General features: G+C 38.5%; 1 protein-coding gene across 1 annotated transcript in view; it reads right to left on the reverse strand.

The window, feature by feature from the left end:
* The window catches only part of RBKS (ribokinase), a 101,061-nt gene that overhangs the window by 37,332 nt on the left and 41,653 nt on the right, over positions 1-22,076 (reverse strand). The window contains exons 3-7 of the mRNA XM_005903865.2: positions 20,978-21,041; positions 19,975-20,037; positions 16,466-16,630; positions 9,173-9,264; positions 3,851-4,039 (exon numbers count right to left, since the gene is read on the reverse strand). Coding sequence (XP_005903927.1) covers positions 3,851-4,039; positions 9,173-9,264; positions 16,466-16,630; positions 19,975-20,037; positions 20,978-21,041 — 573 coding nt within the window. The remainder of the gene's footprint in view (positions 1-3,850; positions 4,040-9,172; positions 9,265-16,465; positions 16,631-19,974; positions 20,038-20,977; positions 21,042-22,076) is intronic.

A 22,076-nucleotide genomic window follows, 5' to 3' on the forward strand; every position in this document is an offset into this window, starting at 1 on the left:
GACAACATAGAAATACAAAGGATCATAAGAGACTATTATCAACAATTATATGCCAATAAAATGGACAACGAGGAAGAAATGGACAAATTCTTAGAAAAGTACAACTTTCCAAAACTCGACCAGGAAGAAATAGAAAACCTTAACAGACCCATCACAAGCATGGAAATTGAAACTGTAATCAAAAATCTTCCAGCAAACAAAAGCCCAGGTCCAGACGGCTTCACAGCTGAATTCTACTAAAAATTTAGAGAAGAGCTAACACCTATCCTGCTTAAACTCTTCCAGAAAATTGCAGAGGAAGGTAAACTTCCAAACTCATTCTATGAGGCCACCATCACCCTAATACCAAAACCTGACAAAGATGCCACAAAAAAAGAAAACTATAGGCCAATATCACTGATGAACATAGATGCAAAAATCCTAAACAAAATTCTAGCAATCAGAATCCAACAACACATTAAAAAGATCATACACCATGACCAAGTGGGCTTTATCCCAGGGATGCAAGGATTCTTCAATATCCGCAAATCAATCAATGTAATACACCACATTAACAAATTGAAAAACAAAAACCATATGATTATCTCAATAGATGCAGAGAAAGCCTTTGACAAAATTCAACACCCATTTATGATAAAAACTCTCCAGAAAGCAGGAATAGAAGGAACATACCTCAACATAATAAAAGCTATATATGACAAACCCACAGCAAACATTATCCTCAATGGTGAAAATTGAAAGCATTTCTCTAAAGTCAGGAACAAGACAAGGGTGCCCACTTTCACCATTACTATTCAACATAGTTTTGGAAGTTTTGGCTACAGCAATCAGAGCAGAAAAAGAAATAAAAGGAATCCAAATTGGAAAAGAAGAAGTAAAACTCTCACTATTTGCAGATGACATGATCCTCTACATAGAAAACCCTAAAGACTCCACCAGAAAATTACTAGAACTAATCAATGATTATAGTAAAGTTGCAGGATATAAAATCAACACACAGAAATCCCTTGCATTCCTATACACTAATAATGAGAAAACAGAAAGAGAAATTAAGGAAACAATTCCATTCACCATTGCAACGAAGAGAATAAAATACTTAGGAATATATCTACCTAAAGAAACTAAAGACCTATATATAGAAAACTATAAAACACTGGTGAAAGAAATCAAAGAGGACACTAATAGATGGAGAAATATACCATGTTCATGGATTGGAAGAATCAATATAGTGAAAATGAGTATACTACCCAAAGCAATTTATAGATTCAATGCAATCCCTATCAAGCTACCAACAGAATTCTTCACAGAGCTAGAACAAATAATTTCACAATTTGTATGGAAATACAAAAACCCTCGAATAGCCAAAGCGATCTTGAGAAAGAAAAATGGAACTGGAGGAATCAACCTACCTGACTTCAGGCTCTACTACAAAGCCACAGTTATCAAGACAGTATGGTACTGGCACAAAGACAGAAATATAGATCAATGGAACAAAATAGAAAGCCCAGAGATAAATCCACGCACATATGGACACCTTATCTTTGACAAAGGAGGCAAGAATATACAGTGGATTAAAGACAATCTTTTAACAAGTGGTGCTGGGAAATCTGGTCAACCACTTGTAAAAGAATGAAACTAGAACACTTTCTAACACCATATACAAAAATAAACTCAAAATGGATTAAAGATCTCAACATAAGACCAGAAACTATAAAACTCCTAGAGGAGAACATAGGCAAAACACTCTCTGACATACATCACAGCAGGATCCTCTATGACCCACCTCCCAGAATATTGGAAATAAAAGCAAAAATAAACAAATGGGACCTAATTAAACTTAAAAGCTTCTGCACATCAAAGGAAACTATTAGCAAGGTGAAAAGACAGCCTTCAGAATGGGAGAAAATAATAGCAAATGAAGCAACCGACAAACAACTAATCTCAAAAAATATACAAGCAACTCCTACAGCTCAACTCCAGAAAAATAAATGACCCAATCAAAAAATGGGCCAAAGATCTAAATAGACATTTCTCCAAAGAAGACATACAGATGGCTAACAAACACTTGAAAAGATGTTCAACATCACTCTTTATCAGAGAAACAAATCAAAACCACTATGAGGTACCATTTCACACCAGTCAGAATGGCTGCGATCCAAAAGTCTACAAATAATAAATGCTGGAGAGGGTGTGGAGAAAAGGGAACCCTCTTACACTGTTGGTGGAATGCAAATTAGTACAGCCACTATGGAGAACAGTGTGAGATTCCTTAAAAACTGGAAATAGAACTGCCTTATGATCCAGCAATCCCACTGCTGGGCATACACACTGAGGAAACCAGAAGGGAAAGAGACACGTGTACCCCAAATGTTCATCGCAGCACTGTTTATAATAGCCAGGACATGGAAGCAACCTAGATGTCCATCAGCAGATGAATGGATAAGAAAGCTGTGGTACATATACACAATGGAGTATTACTCAGCCATTAAAAAGAATACATTTGAATCAGTTCTAATGAGGTGGATGAAACTGGAGACTATTATACAGAGTGAAGTAAGCCAGAAGGAAAAACATAAATACAGTATACTAACGATGTATATGGAATTTAGAAAGATGGTAACGATAACCCTGTGTACGAGACAGCAAAAGAGACACTGATGTATAGAACAGTCTTATGGACTCTGTGGGAGAGGGTGGGAAGATTTGGGAGAATGTCATTGAAACATGTGAAATGTCATGTATGAAACGAGATGCCAGTCCAGGTTCAGTGCACGATGCTGGATGCTTGGGGCTGGTGCGCTGGGAAGGCCCAGGGGATGGTATGGGGAGGTTGGGAGGAGGAGGGTTCAGGATGGGGAGCATGTGATTTTTTTTAAAAATAAAAAAAAAAAAAAAAAAAAAGCATTCAGGATGTAATTTTATGTAATAGAAGTACTCCTTGCACTTATGTATTTCAATGCATATTTGTATCTAAAACTTTATCAAATGCCCATAAGCTTCTTTTTGATAAATGACCCACATTTTAAAGTCTTTCCTAAGCAACGAAATAAACAAACATACTGTATAAATATAATAAAACATACAATATATAATATAATCTAGTGTATATATATATAATACAATAGTAACTAGTGCTCCTTGCTATTTCATTCTAGGGAAGAGGCTTGTAAGATCCGGCAGTGTGCTTATTGTTTAAAAATCTGGCCCCATGAGGGCAGAGACTCTGTCTTGTACATCACTATATGCTGCTAAGTCACTTTAGTCGTGTCCAACTCTGTGCGATCCCATAGACAGCAGCCCACCAGGCTCCCCCATCCCTGGGATTCTCCAGGCAAGAACACTGGAGTGGGTTGCCATTTCCTTCTCCAATGATGAAAGTGAAAAGTGAAAGCAAAGCCGCTCAGTCGTGTCCAACTCGCAGTGACCCCAGGGACTGCAGCACCAGGCTCCTCCGTCCATGGGATTTTCCAGGCAAGAGTACTGGAGTGGGGTGCCATTGCCTTCTCCACATCACTATATATATGCATGTAATACATGACTGGCATATAGCAGGTATTCAATCAAGGCTTATTCAATGAATGAATGAATAAAGGTAATATGGGTATAATTCTACTGATATTCCAGTTTTATGGAGGAAACTGATTCAGAGAGGCTAAGGGACTTGTATAAAGTCCCACAGTGGGCTAGAGAGGGTTAAGATACAGTTCTCCAACCTGATTGATTGTTCTTCTCTTCCAACATATTACCTCTTAGGGCCTGTACCGCATGATCCAAAAATTCAGGTGCAGTATCTTAGTTACTAAATGATGATTTTCAAAGGCCAAAAGGATTCTGAAATTGAAAAACCTACCGTAGTATCCACAGCCTTGACCTTCTCTGTGGGAATGTGCTTTGGGACAGGTTCTGTCTGTGACAGCATCACACATCCTTCAGCACCTAAGGTGATGATTACGACCTGACAGCCCCTTTCCAGGAGCACCAACGCAGCCCTCCCAGCATCTGTGGGGCTGCAGACCTCAAGGCCGGTCAGAATCTCAGCCTGAAATACACAAAAGAGAAATGAAACAGTGTTGAGAATAAGTGACTGGGTCCACTTCTAGATTAGATCTGTTTTTCTAGGAGATATCTCCCTTCTTTTTCATAACAACCAAGGTCATGGCAAACACTGGTGGATACTGGCTCAGGAAATAAATAATAACAGTGACAACAAAAAAACTATGAAAGATGTTCCTGGAACAACTGGGAAAATTTAAATGTGGCTTGAATATTAGATGATAGTATAGAATTACTGATAATTTTCCTAGGTGTGATAATAGTATTGTGGTTCCTCTTAGGAGATGCAAGCTGAAGTGTTCAGGGTTGAGGGATCATGTCTGCAGCTTACTCTCAAATAATTCAACCAAAACAAAAATAAATACACACAGGGGAGAGGGGAAGCCAATGGAGCAAAATGGTAACAACTGATTAGGTGGAGAGGATATGAGTATTCATTGCCCATTTAGCTTTTCCTTATTTATGATGATTTTCATAATAAAGAGTTAGAAAGAAGGGAAGGGGGGAGGGAGGAAAAGAAGGAAGCAAGGGGCCACTGCCAATTATTTTCGATGTAAATCATATCCATAACTTTCACACCTAAATCCTTTTAGTCCTCTCTTGGGCCATAATGCCTTTTTCATATTACTAGTTTGCAAACCATTCATTTCTTCTGTTTGTTTTGCTTGAGAAGATGGAAGCAGAGTAGGAGAGGCTCTGATATATAGCAGAAAAAGTAATGCACTGACATTCAGAGACCTCCACTGCTCACTCACTCTGGAAACTTCTCCAAGTCACATAAAATCTGTAAAATGTGGGGCTTGGACAGAATCAGTAGTTTCTCCCAGAATATAAACAAGTCTCTAGCTGAAGTAGGGGTGAAGGGCTGCAGTCCTGCTTCCTTGCCCGGCCAGCATCTCCAAGGAACCTTTATGGTTTTGAGATAAGCAGCTGAAAGTACACTGGACTAGATGAATCATGTGATGCTTTTTGACTTAAAAAGTTTATAGCCAGATTCTGTCTTTTCTGTGTTACAGTTTAATCATATGCCATATTTACTTAAGAGTGGGTCTGTCCCTTCCTGTGCTTACTCCAAATGTGCCCAGATTAACCCTTCTTGCTGCCTATAAATCATCTCAGTGTCTGCTCATTCTTGGTGTCAGTTTTCCCAAGAGCACGGGTTTTACTAACCTCACCATGTACCCCCCAGCTTGATCTTTTCCATAGACCCTTTTAGTCTGAGTGGTTATACTATGAGGCCACTTTCCTTTTTCTTTTTATAAAAAAGAAGGTTTGCATTATTCTTCATTACTGGGATCACTTATGTACATTGAGCTGGATGGTTCACTTTCAGAAACACTGATTTCTTGTGGTTTTTAAAAAACCTTTTAAACAGCTATTCTTTAATGAAAAAATCTTGAACATGAAAAATAATGCATAAACACTCATGTACATACCACCCACCTTTAATAAATTTTACTTAATTTTATTAAATTGTACTTAATTTGCTTCTAATATTTTTCTTTAAAAAAGTTAAATGATATCTTCCACATATATTATTTAGCAATGTAGGTTTCCTCTTAACATTTAAAAATTTGTGTTGATATATATAGCTTAAAAAAAAAAACTGCTCTGTATTCCATACTGCAAATATGCTACAGTTTAAACAAAATCTGTTCTCTTTTTCATGGACACTTTCATTTTTTTCCATTTTCCCCCTTTATAAGCAATGACGTATCGGATATTCTTGATATTTATGTGTAATCTTTTTTCCTCTAGCTGTTTAAAAATATTTTTATCTTTATTAAACCCCTTGATTTTATACAGTTCCAGTAAAATGTACATTAGTAGAAAGTTATATTTATTTACTTTATATGGTGCTTTTAATACACTTTTGATGTTTTGAGGGCTCATATCTTTTCTCAATTCTACAAAACACCCTGCAGTTTTTCCTCTAACAGAGTTTCTCTTCAGTTCCATTTTCGTCTTCCTTCAGTGCAGTTTGACACATGTTGAAGCCTCTCAATCTGTCCTTCATTTCTCTAATTTCCTCTTTAATAGTTAACTATTTTTCTTTCTGTACTATTTTCCAGGAGAATTGAGTTTTCTTCCTCCAGGTGAACTGATCAAGATTCTCTTTCAGTTTGCAAATTCTTCATCCCACTTTAATGTTTATCTTTCTATGAGTGCTTTAACATTTTTTTCAATGACTATTTTTTCATTTTCAAGACTTCTGATTGGTTGGTTTTCATATTCACATACCATCACTTCAATTCTGTTTTTCTTTCACAATTTCTTCTTTTTAAAAAAATTTTATTTTACATGTTTCAATGCCATTCAAAAAAACAAGAGAAAAAAAAAAAAGAAAAAAAAATTTAATTGGAGGATAATTGCTTTACAGTGTTGTGCTGGTTTCTGCCAACAACAGTGTGAATCAGCCGCAAGTATACATTATGTTCCCTCCCTCTTGAACCGGCCTTCCATCCCACCCCATCTCACCTTTCTAGGCTGTCATACAGCGCCAGGTTGAGCTCCCTGTGTTCTCCTTTTTTAATGAATGAGAATCTTGATCATACTTAAAGTCTTTTTTGCACTGTTTTATTATTTGGATTTCATCTGGGGCAAATTCCTCTTCAGATTGTTGATTCTGCTGGATCTGTCGCAGCAGTACCTTTCTCCGTCTGTAGGCTCACTGCTCGCTGTGAGGTGGAGAGTCTGCAGATTTCACTCCCACTGGGTTTATCCCTGCCTTTCTAGTGGTTTAATGGCTACATCCACTAGGTCCCAGAGTGAGACGTTACATCGACAACAGGGAGTTCTTCTTCTGGGATTCTTGGTGATACTGTACTGCCTGTCCAATCTCTACATCATCAGTTGGCTTGGTTTTCTTTCTGATCTGAGGCAGTCTCTCTGTTCTCCTATCTCCACATGTTGGGAGCCTTCTACGTGTTCTTGGCATAGCAGCTTCCACCACTCTTTTTCCTTAGCAGGGAAGCCTTAGCCCAGCACTTCTGGTTTCCAGCCATGGGCACTGCTCCATGCTCCCATGAGTGGCACCCTTTCAGTGCCCATTACCCATCCAGCCACCAATGCCAGCTTCTGGGGCTGGAGTACAGCATACCCAGGGCTAAATGCTCTGTGATTCTGTTCCATTTCTGATTTGTAGAATTATTTATCTTGTTTTTGAGCTTGTAAGTATGTTTTCGTTGTCTCTTTTTATATTTATGAATCAGTGGTTTGTGTGTGGTGCACAAGGCGTATCTTAGGGCATGAATTTACATTGTTATCATGATTAGAAGTCATCCATGATAATGTTAAGTTAAAAAATTTTTTTTATTCCATTAAGTTTTTGAGGTCAATTTCCTTAAAGACCAGAGTTCAATTCATTTGTTCATTCATTCCATAAAGATTTACTAGGTACCAACTATGTTCCAAATATAATATAAAAGGTGAAAATTTCCAAAGATAACTATCAATATATTATCACATTGTATATGCTCTTTTCACACTGTGACAATGAAAATCTTCTGTTGAGAGGGTACCAGGGTGTACTTTCCTATGTCAATCATTAGAATGGGCTAGAAGAGACACTGTGTGACTTACAAAAGTCACATAAAAGCTACCATGTCTTCTGCTGGGCTCTTCCGCTCTCTCCTTCACCCTTCCTTAGGAGACTGGATCTAGTGGGAACCTAACTTCCATATTGTGAGGAAGCCCAGGCCACAAGGAGAAGCCATGTGTAAATGTTCTGGCCAACAGCCAGCATGTGAGTGAAAGAAGCTTTAGATGATTCCAGCCCTCAGTCTTTGAGTCTTCTAGCTGAGACCCCCAGATATTGCAGAGGAGAAACGAACCATGCTGTAACCTGTCTTATTTCCTGATGCACAGAAACCATGATGGACATAAATAGTTACTGTTGTTGTAAGTCACTGGATTTGGGGGTAATTGATTATGCAGCAATGATAGCCATTGGGATACAACAGTGAATAAGAGATGTCCATGCCCTTCCAGGAGAAGACGGAGGTATTGAATAAGGAATCTGAGCTGTGATGAGTGTTTGAAGAATAAACAGTGATGCTCTGTAAGTGTCTAACAGGGAAATCTCAACCAGTTTGGCAGTTGAGGTTAGTCTAACATCTTATTGTGAAATGGCCACTATCTCCCACAGTTTCTTTTTCCCAGCACAATGCTTGGCTGTGATGGTTGCTCAAAAATATTGCATAACCTACTGCGGCTTCTTGAAATTATTCTCCTTGTGGCAGTCTTCTTTCTTGTTTCCTTTATGTTCTTGAGAGATGAACTTAACCAAAAGGCAGATCAGGAAATCCTAAAAACCTTCATTCGGCCTTTGTACCAAGCGGAAAACTACTATTACAGTTTATTAATTATAAACTGTCTTTCTCTGTATGTTGCATTGTATAATACGTCTTGCCTCGCAATGGTGGGGGTGAGTGCTGGTCTAAAACTGTCTGGTCGATAAAAGGGAAAACATGGAAATTTTTTCCCTAAAATACTTCAGTGGCATGATATGAATCTATATAGACATTTTATGCAGATATATACATTATGACCCTGAGATGGACTGAGAGGGTGGTTCCCCAATGGAGTGGCCACCAAGGGCTTCCCATGGCATCAATGGAGAACCTGTGTCTGTCTACCAGTGCAGTCACAGGGTCTTCACAACAGAATGTAGCAGATGCTCCAGGGTTATATGTTAATTATTAAGAGCACTGCTTGATAAAATATAGGACTTTCAGTTAAACTTGAATTTCAGATAAACAACAAGTAATTTTATAGTATGTTTAGTATATTATTTCTTGTTTGTCTGAAATTCAAGTTTAACTGGGTGTCATATTTTTGTTTGCTCTCTCTGGCAGTTCTAATGGTAATTAGTCCATAGACTATGGAATGATTAAATAAGAAAATAGAACATGGGTATGACTCAGGGAATCCTTTTTCTTCTAGGACTGACTACTTTCCTTTTTTCTACATCCCAGTCAACCAAAAAAATCTGTTTTCATTATGCCCAAGAATTCACATGCATTAAAGTTCATGTGGTTAGTCCTGGATTCTTTGCTTTATCCACATACATGAAAGTCTTTTGGTCTCTCAAGGAATGAGCACAACCTTCCATCCTTACCTCACTTTCATTGCAGCAGAACACATCCGAGAGGGTGTAGAACTCGGGGTCCAGGTCAGCAATGGCAGGCGCCGGATTGAACAATGTTTTCACTACAAAGGAGTGAAAAGGGAGTTCCGTGGTTATCATTTTTAACATGGTGCATTTGTGAACATTCAGTAAGGGAACCCCCCGAGTACAACCATTTTCCCCAGCAGATTAAAAACATCAACTTAGTTATAGATGTAGAAAAGTTTGGATTGTCAATCTCTGTGATAGCCTAGTATCAATTCCTTCTTATGTCCATTTGGTCTGCTTTTTACTTTACAACATTTCAGCCCCAAGGGCAAGCATCAGTATTTACAACTAAGGTGGTAACAAAGTTCTGGCAAAGAGCAAGAAGAACATTAAAGAAGAATTTGAATGATGTGGCATGAAAGGACATGTGCAAATGTGAACATCCAGGCTGGTGAACATTTTTGCAGATTACTTTAAGCACTCAAGTCGCATGGCTAGTTCGTAAATGCATTTTCCAGGAAAAAAATAAAGACATGATAGAAAGGAAACAATGAACAGCTCAAAAATTTCCTGGTAAGGATAGTAAGTAGGAGGATCATGTACATATGCATGTTTTGAGCACCTATTTTTTTAATATCTTACAAATATATTCCATGTACTCACGCAACCATGCACATTCACACAAAAGCTTACAATCTTGGCTTCTATGGACAATCTGGGAACATAAAGTAAAGATTGATAAAGGAGGAGAAATTCAATCAGAGGCTGAGAGCTAGCTCAGAATAGGAGACTCCAAGAGGAGAATGGATGGGGACAGCAGAAAGAGGAAAAATGAGAATGTCACAGCCATCACAGTGTCAGAAATACATTTTTCAGAGGAGGAAAGTGAGCCTCAGAGATGAGGTCAGCCTGAGGACACACACTGGGAGATGGTTAAGCAGGGTCCCTACCCAGGGTCCTCTAGCTTGAAGTCTAGGGTTTAGTCATTTCTCAAGTGGTTGCCTCTCTAAGAGGACAGGACTCTGTCCATAGCAACACAAGCCCCCCATGCCAATGCACAGTATTTAACAATAGTCTTTGTTGTGGAACTTTGTAAACATTTTTAAAAAGTATTTAAAAATTATATTCACAGGAAGTTCTCCTGTCAAAACACTTATGTATCCACCAGAATACCTGACTAGATTGGTTGGTTTGTTTTTTAAACTTGTTTTTAATTGGAGGATAGTTGCTTTACAGTGTTGTGTTGGTTTCTTGGTTGGTCGTCTTTTCCTTACCCAGGTCCACTGACTTATGTGTTTAGTAACTCTAATTTACTATAAACCTGCAGAGTAAAATACTCTAGCTGCAGTCCTCAGAGACTCTTCTAGAACAGTGGTTCACAAACTTGGCTGCATATCAGCCTCGCTGGGAGAGCTTATTAAAATGCCCGATTTCTGGGCTCCACCTTCACTGAATCAGAATCTCCGGGGCTAAGGTCAGTGAGTGTGCATAGTAACAAGTTCTGCAAGTGGCTCTCCTGTGGTTAATTTGGTGCAGATCCATCCACGTTCCTGGGGAAGATGTGTATCTGCATGTAGCTAGTGAAAGCTGTCCACTCCTTCTGCCTGGGGAAGTGAGCTGGTGTATGGCTGCACCTTCTTTGGTCTTACTCAACATTTTGGTTTGGTCGGTGGATGTTGACCAGAGGTTTGTAGGCCAACGCTATTCCCACATTTTCATTATTTTAGAATCTAGAATGTCCACCCAGAGAAATTCTATGGTATATTTTTGGCTGCTCATATTTTTGCACAGGGCTATTGTGAAGCTTAAATTAGAAAATGGATGTAAAAGCCCTGTGTAAACTGTAAAGTGTTGTACAAAAGTAAAGGATTATTACTATTATTGTATTGTCCTTTAGCCATAGCCCCATACTCCCGCCTGTCCACCCATCTTGTCTGCCTTCTGTTGAAGTTTGGATCCTGGCAAAAATCTCTCTCATTGGTTTTCCTGCTTCAGCAAGGTCTCAGAGATGTCAATTATGCATAAAGGCTGTAATTGCCCAGCATTCTAAAACACCCATTTAGTTTTTAGGTTTTCAAAACAAATATGTTGTTCCCTATTTTCCACAGGCATAGAGTTGAAACACCATTGCTCACCCTATCTGATCCTCAGTTCTGCACCCAGCAGCTCTGAGCACAGGTTAGAACAAGCTGTCAGGATGGAACAATGGGACAGAGTCATTTTTCTTATAAAAGTTCCATTTTATTGCAAAAGAGCCTTGATCTAGCAATTCCTTTTCTAAACCCGTCCTACACACACATACCCAGGCCTGCAAAGATGAGGCACAGTAGTGTTCATTCAGCTCTGCTGATAACAGAAAAAAACAAAAGAAACTAAGTATCTATCAGAGTAGATAAAAAATTATGACAAATACTCCCGGCTGCTACTCAAAAAAATGAAGCAGATCTCTGTTTTGTCATAGAAAGACTTCTATAATTTATTTATAAGTAAAAAAGTATTATAGTAAAGTCTGTGCTAAGATTCCCCTCTTTTTTTAAACAAAAGAAATAAAATATAACTATATGTGTATTTATATTTATACACCTACACAGAAGAGAAAAAAGTCTGAGAGATTACTCACTAAATTAATAAGTGATTAGTTACAAAAGGCTGAGAATAAATCTGACCACAGATTAGCTGCTATATACCATGCAAAGACAAAATTCTTAAAATATATATACTATCTCACATCAAAAAACAAGTACACTCTGAGCGAAATGATATAATGTCTTGGTTTCATTTCAAAATAATCCAAGGGTATAAGTGAAACAAGACTGGCCAAGTGTTGATAACTGTTGAAGCTAAATGACAGTGTATATGGGTTTACCATACTATGCTCTATATGTTCACATATATTTGAACTTTTTCACAATAAAAAAACAAATTTTAAAGAAACTGTGGTGGATTCATTTTGATACTTGGCAAAACTAATACAATTATGTAAAGTTTAAAAATTAAATAAAATTTAAAAAAAAAAAAAAAAAAAAGAAAGTTACATTGAATTTTCAGCAATAATTGCTGGATTGAGAAATTCTGCAATTTAATTTGACTGTAAATACTGTATAAAAACCAGTCAAATCTTATTTGCCTATATCTTACTAAGGGGAAGCATTCTTACCAAAAGAAATTGAATACATGGGATTAGAGTCCAACTAATAACTAAATTTAGGAGAAAAGTGAAACTACCATAAAGAAAGGATCCTCTTTGGCTCATGCTACCATAAATAAGCATGGATATTTTACCGTGATGACAAAATGAAGAATCAGTAGATGGAGCTCATCAAAGAAGAATGCAAATTTGTAATAGTCAAGATGGAAAAAAAAATGATGTCATCCTGGAACCATGCGAAACTAGAGAACACAGGATGTGCAATGCCTTGGAGTAACTTGGAGCTTCAGAGGTGACAGACGGTACCCGACAGTAATTATTATTCATTACCATGTACAATGGACTGAACTCCCGATTGTCTTAGCCTGTCGATGGCTGGCACAATAATATCAGTGAGGAACTGGTGAGGCCCAGGAAGGCAAATGTACAGGCAAAGACAGGAAAATGAAGCTGACTCTTAATGATGTCAGCATGAAAGGCAGAGGCTGGATAGTTAGAAGGCCCTACGAGCGAGCTCAGAGAAACAGAAGACATCACCCTAAGTAAAGAAACCATGGGAGAGTTGGGCTACCCAAAACACCGGCTAGCCAGTCTCTCACTCTAGAGCTTCCTCTCTGTGACTTGAGCAGCAAAAACACCCAAAGCTTGGGTGATGTGCTGAACTATGTCATCAAAGTCAAGGTGGCCAGCCAAGAAGCCTGGTTTGCTAAATGGAAAAGGACTAAAGTGGCATTAAAAGATATTTTGTATCCTACCTAGAATTTAATTTCTTGGCGATCTTACAATTTCAATTATTTATAATTGTTCCTGTAATGTTCCATTTGCTTTAAAATGGATATAAAGACCAGAACCAACATGCATAATTTCATCACAAGCAGCTGCAGCACCAGCTCGGCTGTGGGCCTCTCTTACAACACTGTGACCTAGACAGGAGAGGGCTGCGGAGGGATCTCACGTCATTTTTGACATTGCAGGTGTTGCGTAAAACCAATGCTTTCATTTTGGTAAATTCTGAGACAGTATATACAAAGATGTAGCGGGGACTTTCTTCTCTGTATTTTAACACCTGATATATAATCCAGTTGTACAATGTGTTTAATTCAAACCTCACTGCTTATAAATATAGAGATAAGGGAGTCGTGAAATAAACCCATGGCAATGGGTTTATTGTCGTCAATGGATGACGACAATGATTTTACCATCTTTGTTGTAGATGGAATAATGCTGATCAGCACCTATGCCAGCCCTGGGCAATGGACAGGACACTCAGTGCTCAACAGATCTTCATGCTCTGCCTGTTCTACTCTGTGATCAGCCCACTCTCACATTACAACATTAAAGGAATGTGAGGGCTCTCAGTCCGACTCCCATCTTTCACGGAAGAAACTGAGGCCCAGTGCGAGGAACTGACATACTTGCACGAAGTCCTCCATTTGGTAAGTGATTTGACTCTGAATTCAAAGCCATACGTCATGACTCCCAAACCAGTGCTACTTCTATTGTACTATACACTTCTCTCAGGTGAGAACGAAGACACGTTAAATTCAAACACACACACACACACACACACACACCACTCATAGTATAGAATCTAAGCTATGTCTGACTGATAAGTACCAATTGGAGACCAGCTGGATACTAGACAAAGGCACACGTGTGCACGGTTGCTTGTGTATGTGTTTTATGTGGGCAGGTAGGGGACACACTGCCGAAAACACTGTAGGGTCTTGTCTCTGTGACTTAAGCAGTAATAACACTGAAAGCTTAGGCTACATGTTGGACAGTATTACAATTCATTGGTTTCACTTTTCTACAGATACTCTTCATAAAGGCTCAGTTCCTTGAAATCAATGGGGCACGGCAGTTTCTTTATTTAAAGTTTGCCCTAGGACACAGAACTTGGGTCTTGGAGTCTGGAATTGTGGTTTCTACAGTGACCTTGGTTGAGCCAATTACTTAACCTCTCCGAGTCTATCTTCTCCTCTTTAATCTGGGAGAATAATGTGTGCCTTACTTTGTCATAAGGCTTTTCTGAGAATCAAATATGTATGAAAGTGCTTTCTAAACTGTAAAGTACATACAGGTGCAGGTATTACTAGTCCCAATATTACAATTTAAGAAAGATCATGCAGAATTTCCTGAGGCATGCTGGCTCTCAGGGAAAATGTGAAGTAGACTAGGTGGACTGTGGCCCTGCATCACCTACTCCTGCCCATTCCTGATGCCCCAGGTCCTCCAGCTCCTCAACAGAAAACTGCCTGGCAGATAACAGAGGAAACACTGCTGGACCCCAACCAAATGACCACCCGGGTCAGGCTGCCTGCCCATCCAGATAACTCTAGCCTCACCTGTGAAAGGTTAGCTCTTCCACTGTGGTTGCTGTACCTTTCTCTCCTCCACAAGCTGGGTAGGTAACAGGCTATTAGACTAGGACAGAAGAAGAGTCATCTCTGAGAAGCAAGGGATAGCAGGAAAAAAAGAGAAGTTACATGAGAACATGCTTTGACCTATACAAGGAAAGATAAGAGCTTGAATGAAGAGGCTCATTGTACTCACATCACCTGATTACGATGTGCAGTGTGGAGAATGTTTACCATAAGCCTTAGACTTTATCTGTGACACCCTAAGAAAACGTAACCAAATGAGTTTTGGCTTAAAATTCTTTCTGACGGCTTCATGTCCATTAGAAATACATTAAATGTCAGTGAGAATTCGCCACAGCATATTGTTTTGCCAAGAGGAAATTTGTTAAATCAGGACATACGTTTTAAAATTCTCCACAAAATTATTTCGATAACTTATTTTCCATTTATTGCTATGTAGAACACTTATACTTTGAGAGAAAGCACTTATAAACATACACACATACACACACACACACTTTTCCTTTTCTTTTTTTCCTTTTTGTCTTGATGAGAAAGTTTGATCTGGAAAAGTCAGTGTGGTTCTCTCCCTATTTTCTTCTTAGTATAAGTCACGAAACTATGGCCACAATATCAAGAAGCCACTGTCTCAGATAAGTGGCTACTTTTTATTTTTATTTTTTTCACCAAAGGGTGCTGAGATCAGGATATTATCCTAATTTTAATTTAAAAAAAGAGGTGAAAGAGGGAAGAAAATTGGTGTCTACTGAGAAGTACTACACCAAACTTGGCATCCTATTTTATTTCATTCTTAGAACAATTCTCCAGTGTTCTTGCCTGGAGAATCCCAGGGACGGGGGAGCCTGGTGGGCTGCCGTCTATGGGGTTGCAGAGAGTTGGACATGACTGAAGCGACTTAGCAGCAGCAGCAGAACAATTCTGTAGGGGAGTATGTCTATATGCGTTTGACAGATATGGCTCAAAAATATCAGATAATTCTGCTAAGACTATAAAGCTAACAAGGAACAGAAATGGGATTCTAACTCAGATGATTTCCTATTAGTCAGTGGTTAAAAAAAAAGAAGCAAACAGAAAGAAACTACTTAGATTTTTTTCAAGTTTGTTATATGTTGGGGCGAGAGAAGGGGAGTGGGCGAGAGAACAGATGAACCAAGATTAACCATGAGCTGACAACTGTTGAAGCTGGGTCATGGGTTTCCTTATAGAATTCTGCCTGCTTTTATGTGTTTGAAAACTTCCAAAGCCTAAGATAAAACAAAAAGAGCTACTTAAAGGACATTGAAACATAGAAAATATTACATATAAATAATCTTTTGTTGTTTTTAGAAAAGATGATAAAGTTTTACAAAAAGGAGGAAGATTTAATCTTCAGTACTTGAGATGTTTATCCAAGTGTACCTGGGCAGTGATTATCCATGACCTGAAGCTTAAACTCTGCTTCTCAGAATGGAACTTATTCTACTACTTAAGAGTATATCTTGGACAAGCAGCTCTTTCAAAGATTCCAGTTACTACATGAGTTATTTCTGCTACTAGACTCGAGATTTATATTTCAGAATATCAGAAATGCTACTAATGTTATTTCTCCCCTCCCCATTTGTAAGGTTTTCTAACATTATTGAGAACTACAGGAAGACAGTGAATCTCAGATGGGAGAAAATATTTTACTGCAGAAAAATATGGCATTGCTTAACTTGAAAGGTTAACTTTCACTGAGACAGTGATAAAAGCTTTATAGAAAGAAGGACAAATGTGTAAAATTACCTCCATTGCTGTGGGCTATTCTCAGGGCTTCCAAAGAAGTTGCAGGAGTTACTTCTAGCTGGCAGATCATCACTTTGGCTCTGCTGATGGCACTGGCTGCTTCCCTCAGGTCTTCTGTATTCAAAAGTAAATTTGCTCCAGCTACTATAACGATGATATTCTGGCCTATAAAGAATTTCTAGATGTTTATATTAAAAATCAAGCAAAATCAAGCAACAACATCCTGCAGTGTTACATTCACCCTCAGAAAACCATTATATAAAAATGTGTTATAAGTATCAATTTTAATATTTCTAAGCCATTCAGGTTAAATTTTGTATTCCCCATGGATCTTCTTTTATATCTCTGTAGGAATCATATTATTCTTATCATCTTGAGCAAAATCTAAAAAAAAAAAACAGATTTCCCTTTCAATATTCTTATGTACACAGAATATTAGCTGATAAATTATACATAACATTTTGTTTCTCTTATGGGAAATGGCTGATACAATGTATATGGTAAAGATTCTGAATCCTAAATGACAGATGTCATAATGATGAGTATAAGCAGGAAGAAGCTTGCTTAATGCTAAAAACTAATGCTCTGTAGTATGCAGTCAGTTCACATGTATGTCCCAGGGTATTCTTAAAAGTGATTTTGTAAATCAAAATGCATTTTATAATATTAAACAGATAAAAGCTGTACTAGGTAAGTAGGGAGACAGTGGTATCTGGCCTGTACTGTACTAGATCAAACAGAAGCAGGACTGAGGAATCTTGTATGCACATCACTTGGAGCCACTCTCTACAGTCCAACCCAAGCTGGGGAGGGGTGGTGGTGCGTTTTCTCTGTCAGGTGAAGTCTCCGGAGCTGTGCCGTCCCCTAGGGTAGTCATGAGTACAAGCCATGTGTGGTGACTGAGCCCTTGAAATGTGGCTCGTCCCAACTGAGATGAGCTTCAATTGCACAATACATAGCAGATTTCAGAGACTGAGTAGTAAGAAAAGAAGGTAACATCTCATTATTTTTAAAGAACATTTTGATTACATGTTGAAAGGATAATATTTTGGATTAAGTCAATATATTAAGATTAATTTTACCTGGTCCTTTTTACTTTTTAAAATGTGACTAAAAAGGTGGCTTAGTGGTAAAAAATCTGCCTGCCAATGTAGAAGATGTAGCTTCAATCCCTGGGTCAGGAAGATCCCTGGGAGGAGGAAATGTCAACCAACTCCCGTATTCTTGCCTGGGAAATCCCATGGACAGAGGAGCCTGGTGGGCTATAGTCCATGGGGTCACAAAGAGTCAGACATGACTTAGCGACTAAACAACAACAGGGGAAAGTGTAAATTTATGGATATAATTTGCATTATAGTCTATAGGACAGCCTGACTCAGAGGGATGGGCTGCAGCAGTCTTCTGTGCTCTAGGCTGCTTGTGCTGATCGTGTATAGACATGACCTAAAACCTCTTCCGACTACAGAACACGTGCCGGCCTGTCATCTTACCACAGGTATGTGTGTTGACCAAGGAGGACCTGATAACATGGGGGTGGTTCAGGGTAAACCCAATCTCAGTACTGGAAAAATTCAAAGTACCTGCATCCTGGAAGACAGCATACCTCCTCCTCTCTCTCCTCCAGTGACTTCATTCTCTCGGCCACAGTCCACTGCTGCTCTGTGTTGCTGACGGGTTTGGCCTGGCTTTGGCTGATGTCCAACAAAGCCCAAGACTACAGCTGTCTGGTGGACACTGTCATATGGCTAGCTCATTCATACCTTAAATTTAACTTGTCAGAACCACTATTCATCCCTCCACTTAAAGATGCTGCTTGTTGCCTCTCTGGGTGTCTGTGTTAGCTCTTATCTCATATGCTGTACTGGAGAAGGAAATGGCAACCCACTCCAGTGTTCTTGCCTGGAGAATCCCAGGGACCGGGGAGCCTGGTGGGCTGCCATCTATGGGGTCACACAGAGTCTGACACGACTGAAGTGACTTAGCAGCAGCAACAGCAGCATATGCTGTAAACCAGACAAAGTTTACTGTAATAGGCAGCCCATACACAATATTAAATTGTATTTTTGCATGGAAAACGTGGTATTGTGTCACCCAGATAAGGAAGAAATAGAACTTGACGATATCCCTAGAAACCCCCCCACCACCGAAAAAGAGGATTCAGACAGGGAATGAGCTGTTGTTGGAAGTGATAATTACATAAGATATGGCTTAAAGTAATGGACACAGACTGCTGTTAGAATGAAAACTTTCGTCTACTGTTTTTAATTGGAATATATTTTTTGGGGTTGTTATTGCAACTTTGAGATCACTAAAGTAGACTAAAAATACCATAATTTCTGTGATAAATGATTTTGTGAAACTGCATTATAAATAAAAGACATATTGGGACAGTTCAGTTCAGTCAAATCCTAATTTAATACAGTGTACTCTGACTCCTGACGTACAGTAGGTTCTTCTGTCCTAGGAGCTCCATGAAATGCTTGGTCCTTCTGAATATTGTGTGTGTGTGTGTGTGTGTCTGTGTGCCCAGTCATGTCTGACTCTTTGTGACCCCATGGACTGTAGCCTGCCAGGCTCCTCTGTCCATGGAATTTTCCAGGCAAGAATACTGGAGTAGGTTGCCATTTCCTACTCTGGGAGATCTCCCCGACCCAGGGATCGAACCCTTGTCTCCTGCATTGGCAGGTGGATTCTTTACCACTAGCACCATTCAGAGGGTGGTGGGAAGCTCTCTGAATATTAACTCTGATTAAAAAAAATCTTATTTAGGAGTTTTTACACTTAAAATAGTTGGCAGAAATTCTAAAAACCTTCCTTGAGGGTAAAGAGAAGTTACTGTGTTTTTTTGACTGCACCTTGTGGCATGTGGGATCTTTGTTCCCCAACCAGGGATCGAACCTGCACCCTCTGCAGTGTAAGCATGGATTCTTAACCACTGGAACATGAGGGAAGTCCTGGAAGGTTACTGTTTTTAAAAGACACATTTCAACTATTGCAAGGTCCTGTGACAGACATGGTTGTATATATATACTTTTGAGATTTGATTGCTGTTTAAAGAGCAGACAAAATTGAACACTAACGACAAGTTATAGGCAATTGGTTGCTGCCATTTGCTCAGTAAATATTCTATAAATATGATTCATCAACTTTCCTTTGCACCTATCTATTTACATGTATTTACTTAGTAACTGAAGTGACAGATGAATACTTAACTACTTTTAGAGATAAATATCAATTCTGGGTTCACATGAAGGGTAATGGGATGCTACAGAATATAAGTATAATTTTGAGGCAACTATATCACCTCATTTGTATTGGACGGACAATTTTGTATTTGAGCAATCAACTTGGGAAGTATAAATAAAGGGAAACATATATATTTAGATTGGAAAGACCATACATTAGGCCTTGGAGTGGTGGGTACGGTAAGAGATCCACAGGAATAGGGTAAAAAATGGATGTTTCTGCTCTAGTTCTGGAAACGATATTCCAACGTGCAAAACATATACCTTCATTATCGACAATGATAGAAGCAGCTCCGGTCGCAGCATCTTTAGTCTGATATGTAAATTCTAAAAGAAAAAAGAAATCATCACGTATGTACAGCCTGGCAGGGATAATCTATTTTTTAACAATTTCAATGCAACACTAATCCTTGGAAAACTTTTTAACCTTTAACCATCTGGAATGATAAAAAAGAAATAAGTAATTAGTGCTAATTTATACCCATCACCTACACAGTGAGGAACATACAGGTCTTCACACTTAGTTGTGCCTTTTTTCTACATTAGTGGCAGCCCAGTAAACCACCCCCGCTTCCAGTTCCTTCAGATTATTCACAGTGGTACATGTGCATTTTCCTAGACCACCATATTTCTTTTCTTTAGTGAAAGAAATGACAGACTTGAGATGAAAGACTAAAGGTCAGACTCATAAAATGAACTTGTTTGATTCTCTTCATTTTCATAAGCTTTGCATCTCATCAAGGATTATGGTCTGGCGCGTAAATGGAAATGTTGATCAGGCAGCCTTTGGCAGCAGCAAAAAGCCCTGAACTGGAGCCAAAGACCTGCATTCTAGTCCTAGCTCTGGCTCCAGCTTAGCTGTGTGCTCTTGGACACATTCAGAACCAATCTGGCCTTCAGTTTTCTCTCTTGTGAAATGATGGTATCAGCATCAGTGGTTTCTCAGATCATTTCCAGCTATGACATTCAATGACTTTTCTTAAAATATCTTCTGTGAATGCAGCACCTGTTTTCTCTTGTCACCTACTTTTGAAACATTTCTACGAGATGAAGGTTTGTAACCTCCTACCATTTTATTCCCATCTGGAGAAATGTATATGAAAGAAGTAACCAAAGGGTAATCAGGCGAGACTAGACAAAGCTGAGCATAAAAATTCTCTGGCCACCAGGGGAGGATCTAATAACTCTATTCTATATTTGACTTTTCTTATAACCAGATTCCAGAAGAAAGTTATAAAAACTAACTTTAAGAAAGATGAAATTTTACCTGTAGAAATATCATTCTGTTTTAAGTTTTCTATATAATCATTGCCAAAGGAATCTTTGCCAACCTGTACCAAAGAAATGATGAACATTAGATGTTTTACACTTAGTAAAATGCTACAATGTAGTTTTTAGAATACTTAGCATTTTAAAAGGGCATATCTGCACGGTACTTTATAAACATTAACTAATTAATCTTCTTAATGTAAGATGCTAGACTTGATTTCAACCCAAAGAATTGTTATATATTAATGTTCCATTTATATCCTGCCTAAAATGTGAAGCATTTAATGACTGTCACAAGTTCCATAGCTTCATTCTCATTTTGATCTGTTCATACGAAAATTCCCATTGAGACAGAGCTGTCCACCATCAACAATCCTCAATATTAATGAAGAATCTGTTATTCATACTATCTGTACTATCTATAGATAGTATATATCTATATATACTATAGAGATACTATATACTATCTATACATAGTATATATCTATATATCTACACTATCTATAGTATATACTGATATACTATAAGTCACTCTACATGAAGACAACTTTGGAATGACCTGCCTGCTGTTTGAGAATCTTCTTTATCTTCTCCTCTGAGCCTGACATAGGGAGCAAAGAAGAGAGAATTTAAAAAGCCCTAGCTAATTTGGGTAAGTTGGTACAGTTGAATTCTGTTGTTTAGCATCCTAGCATGCATTCTGGTAATGATACTTCAGTTTTTCCTTTGGATTCTTCCAGTCATAGACAACATGAGTAGGGTGGCCTATTTGTGAATCTGTATTGACACATCATTATCACTTAAACCCCACAGCTTACATTTGGGTCCACTTGGGTATTGTACAACCTTTGGGTTTTGACAAGTGTATAGACATGTATCCACCATTATAGTCTCATACAGAATTTGTTGTTGTTCAGTCACTAAATTGTGCAGCCCCATGGACTGTATCACACCAGGCTCTTCCGTCCTCCACTATTTCCCGGAATTTGTTCAAATTTATGTCCACTGAGTCAGTGATGCTATCTAACCATCTCATCTTCTACCACCCTCTTCTCTTGCCTTTAGTCTTTCCCAGCATCAGGGTCTTTTCCAATGAG

This window comes from Bos mutus, chromosome 11 (assembly GCF_027580195.1).
Source record: "Bos mutus isolate GX-2022 chromosome 11, NWIPB_WYAK_1.1, whole genome shotgun sequence".
Classification (NCBI taxonomy): Eukaryota; Metazoa; Chordata; class Mammalia; order Artiodactyla; family Bovidae; genus Bos; species Bos mutus.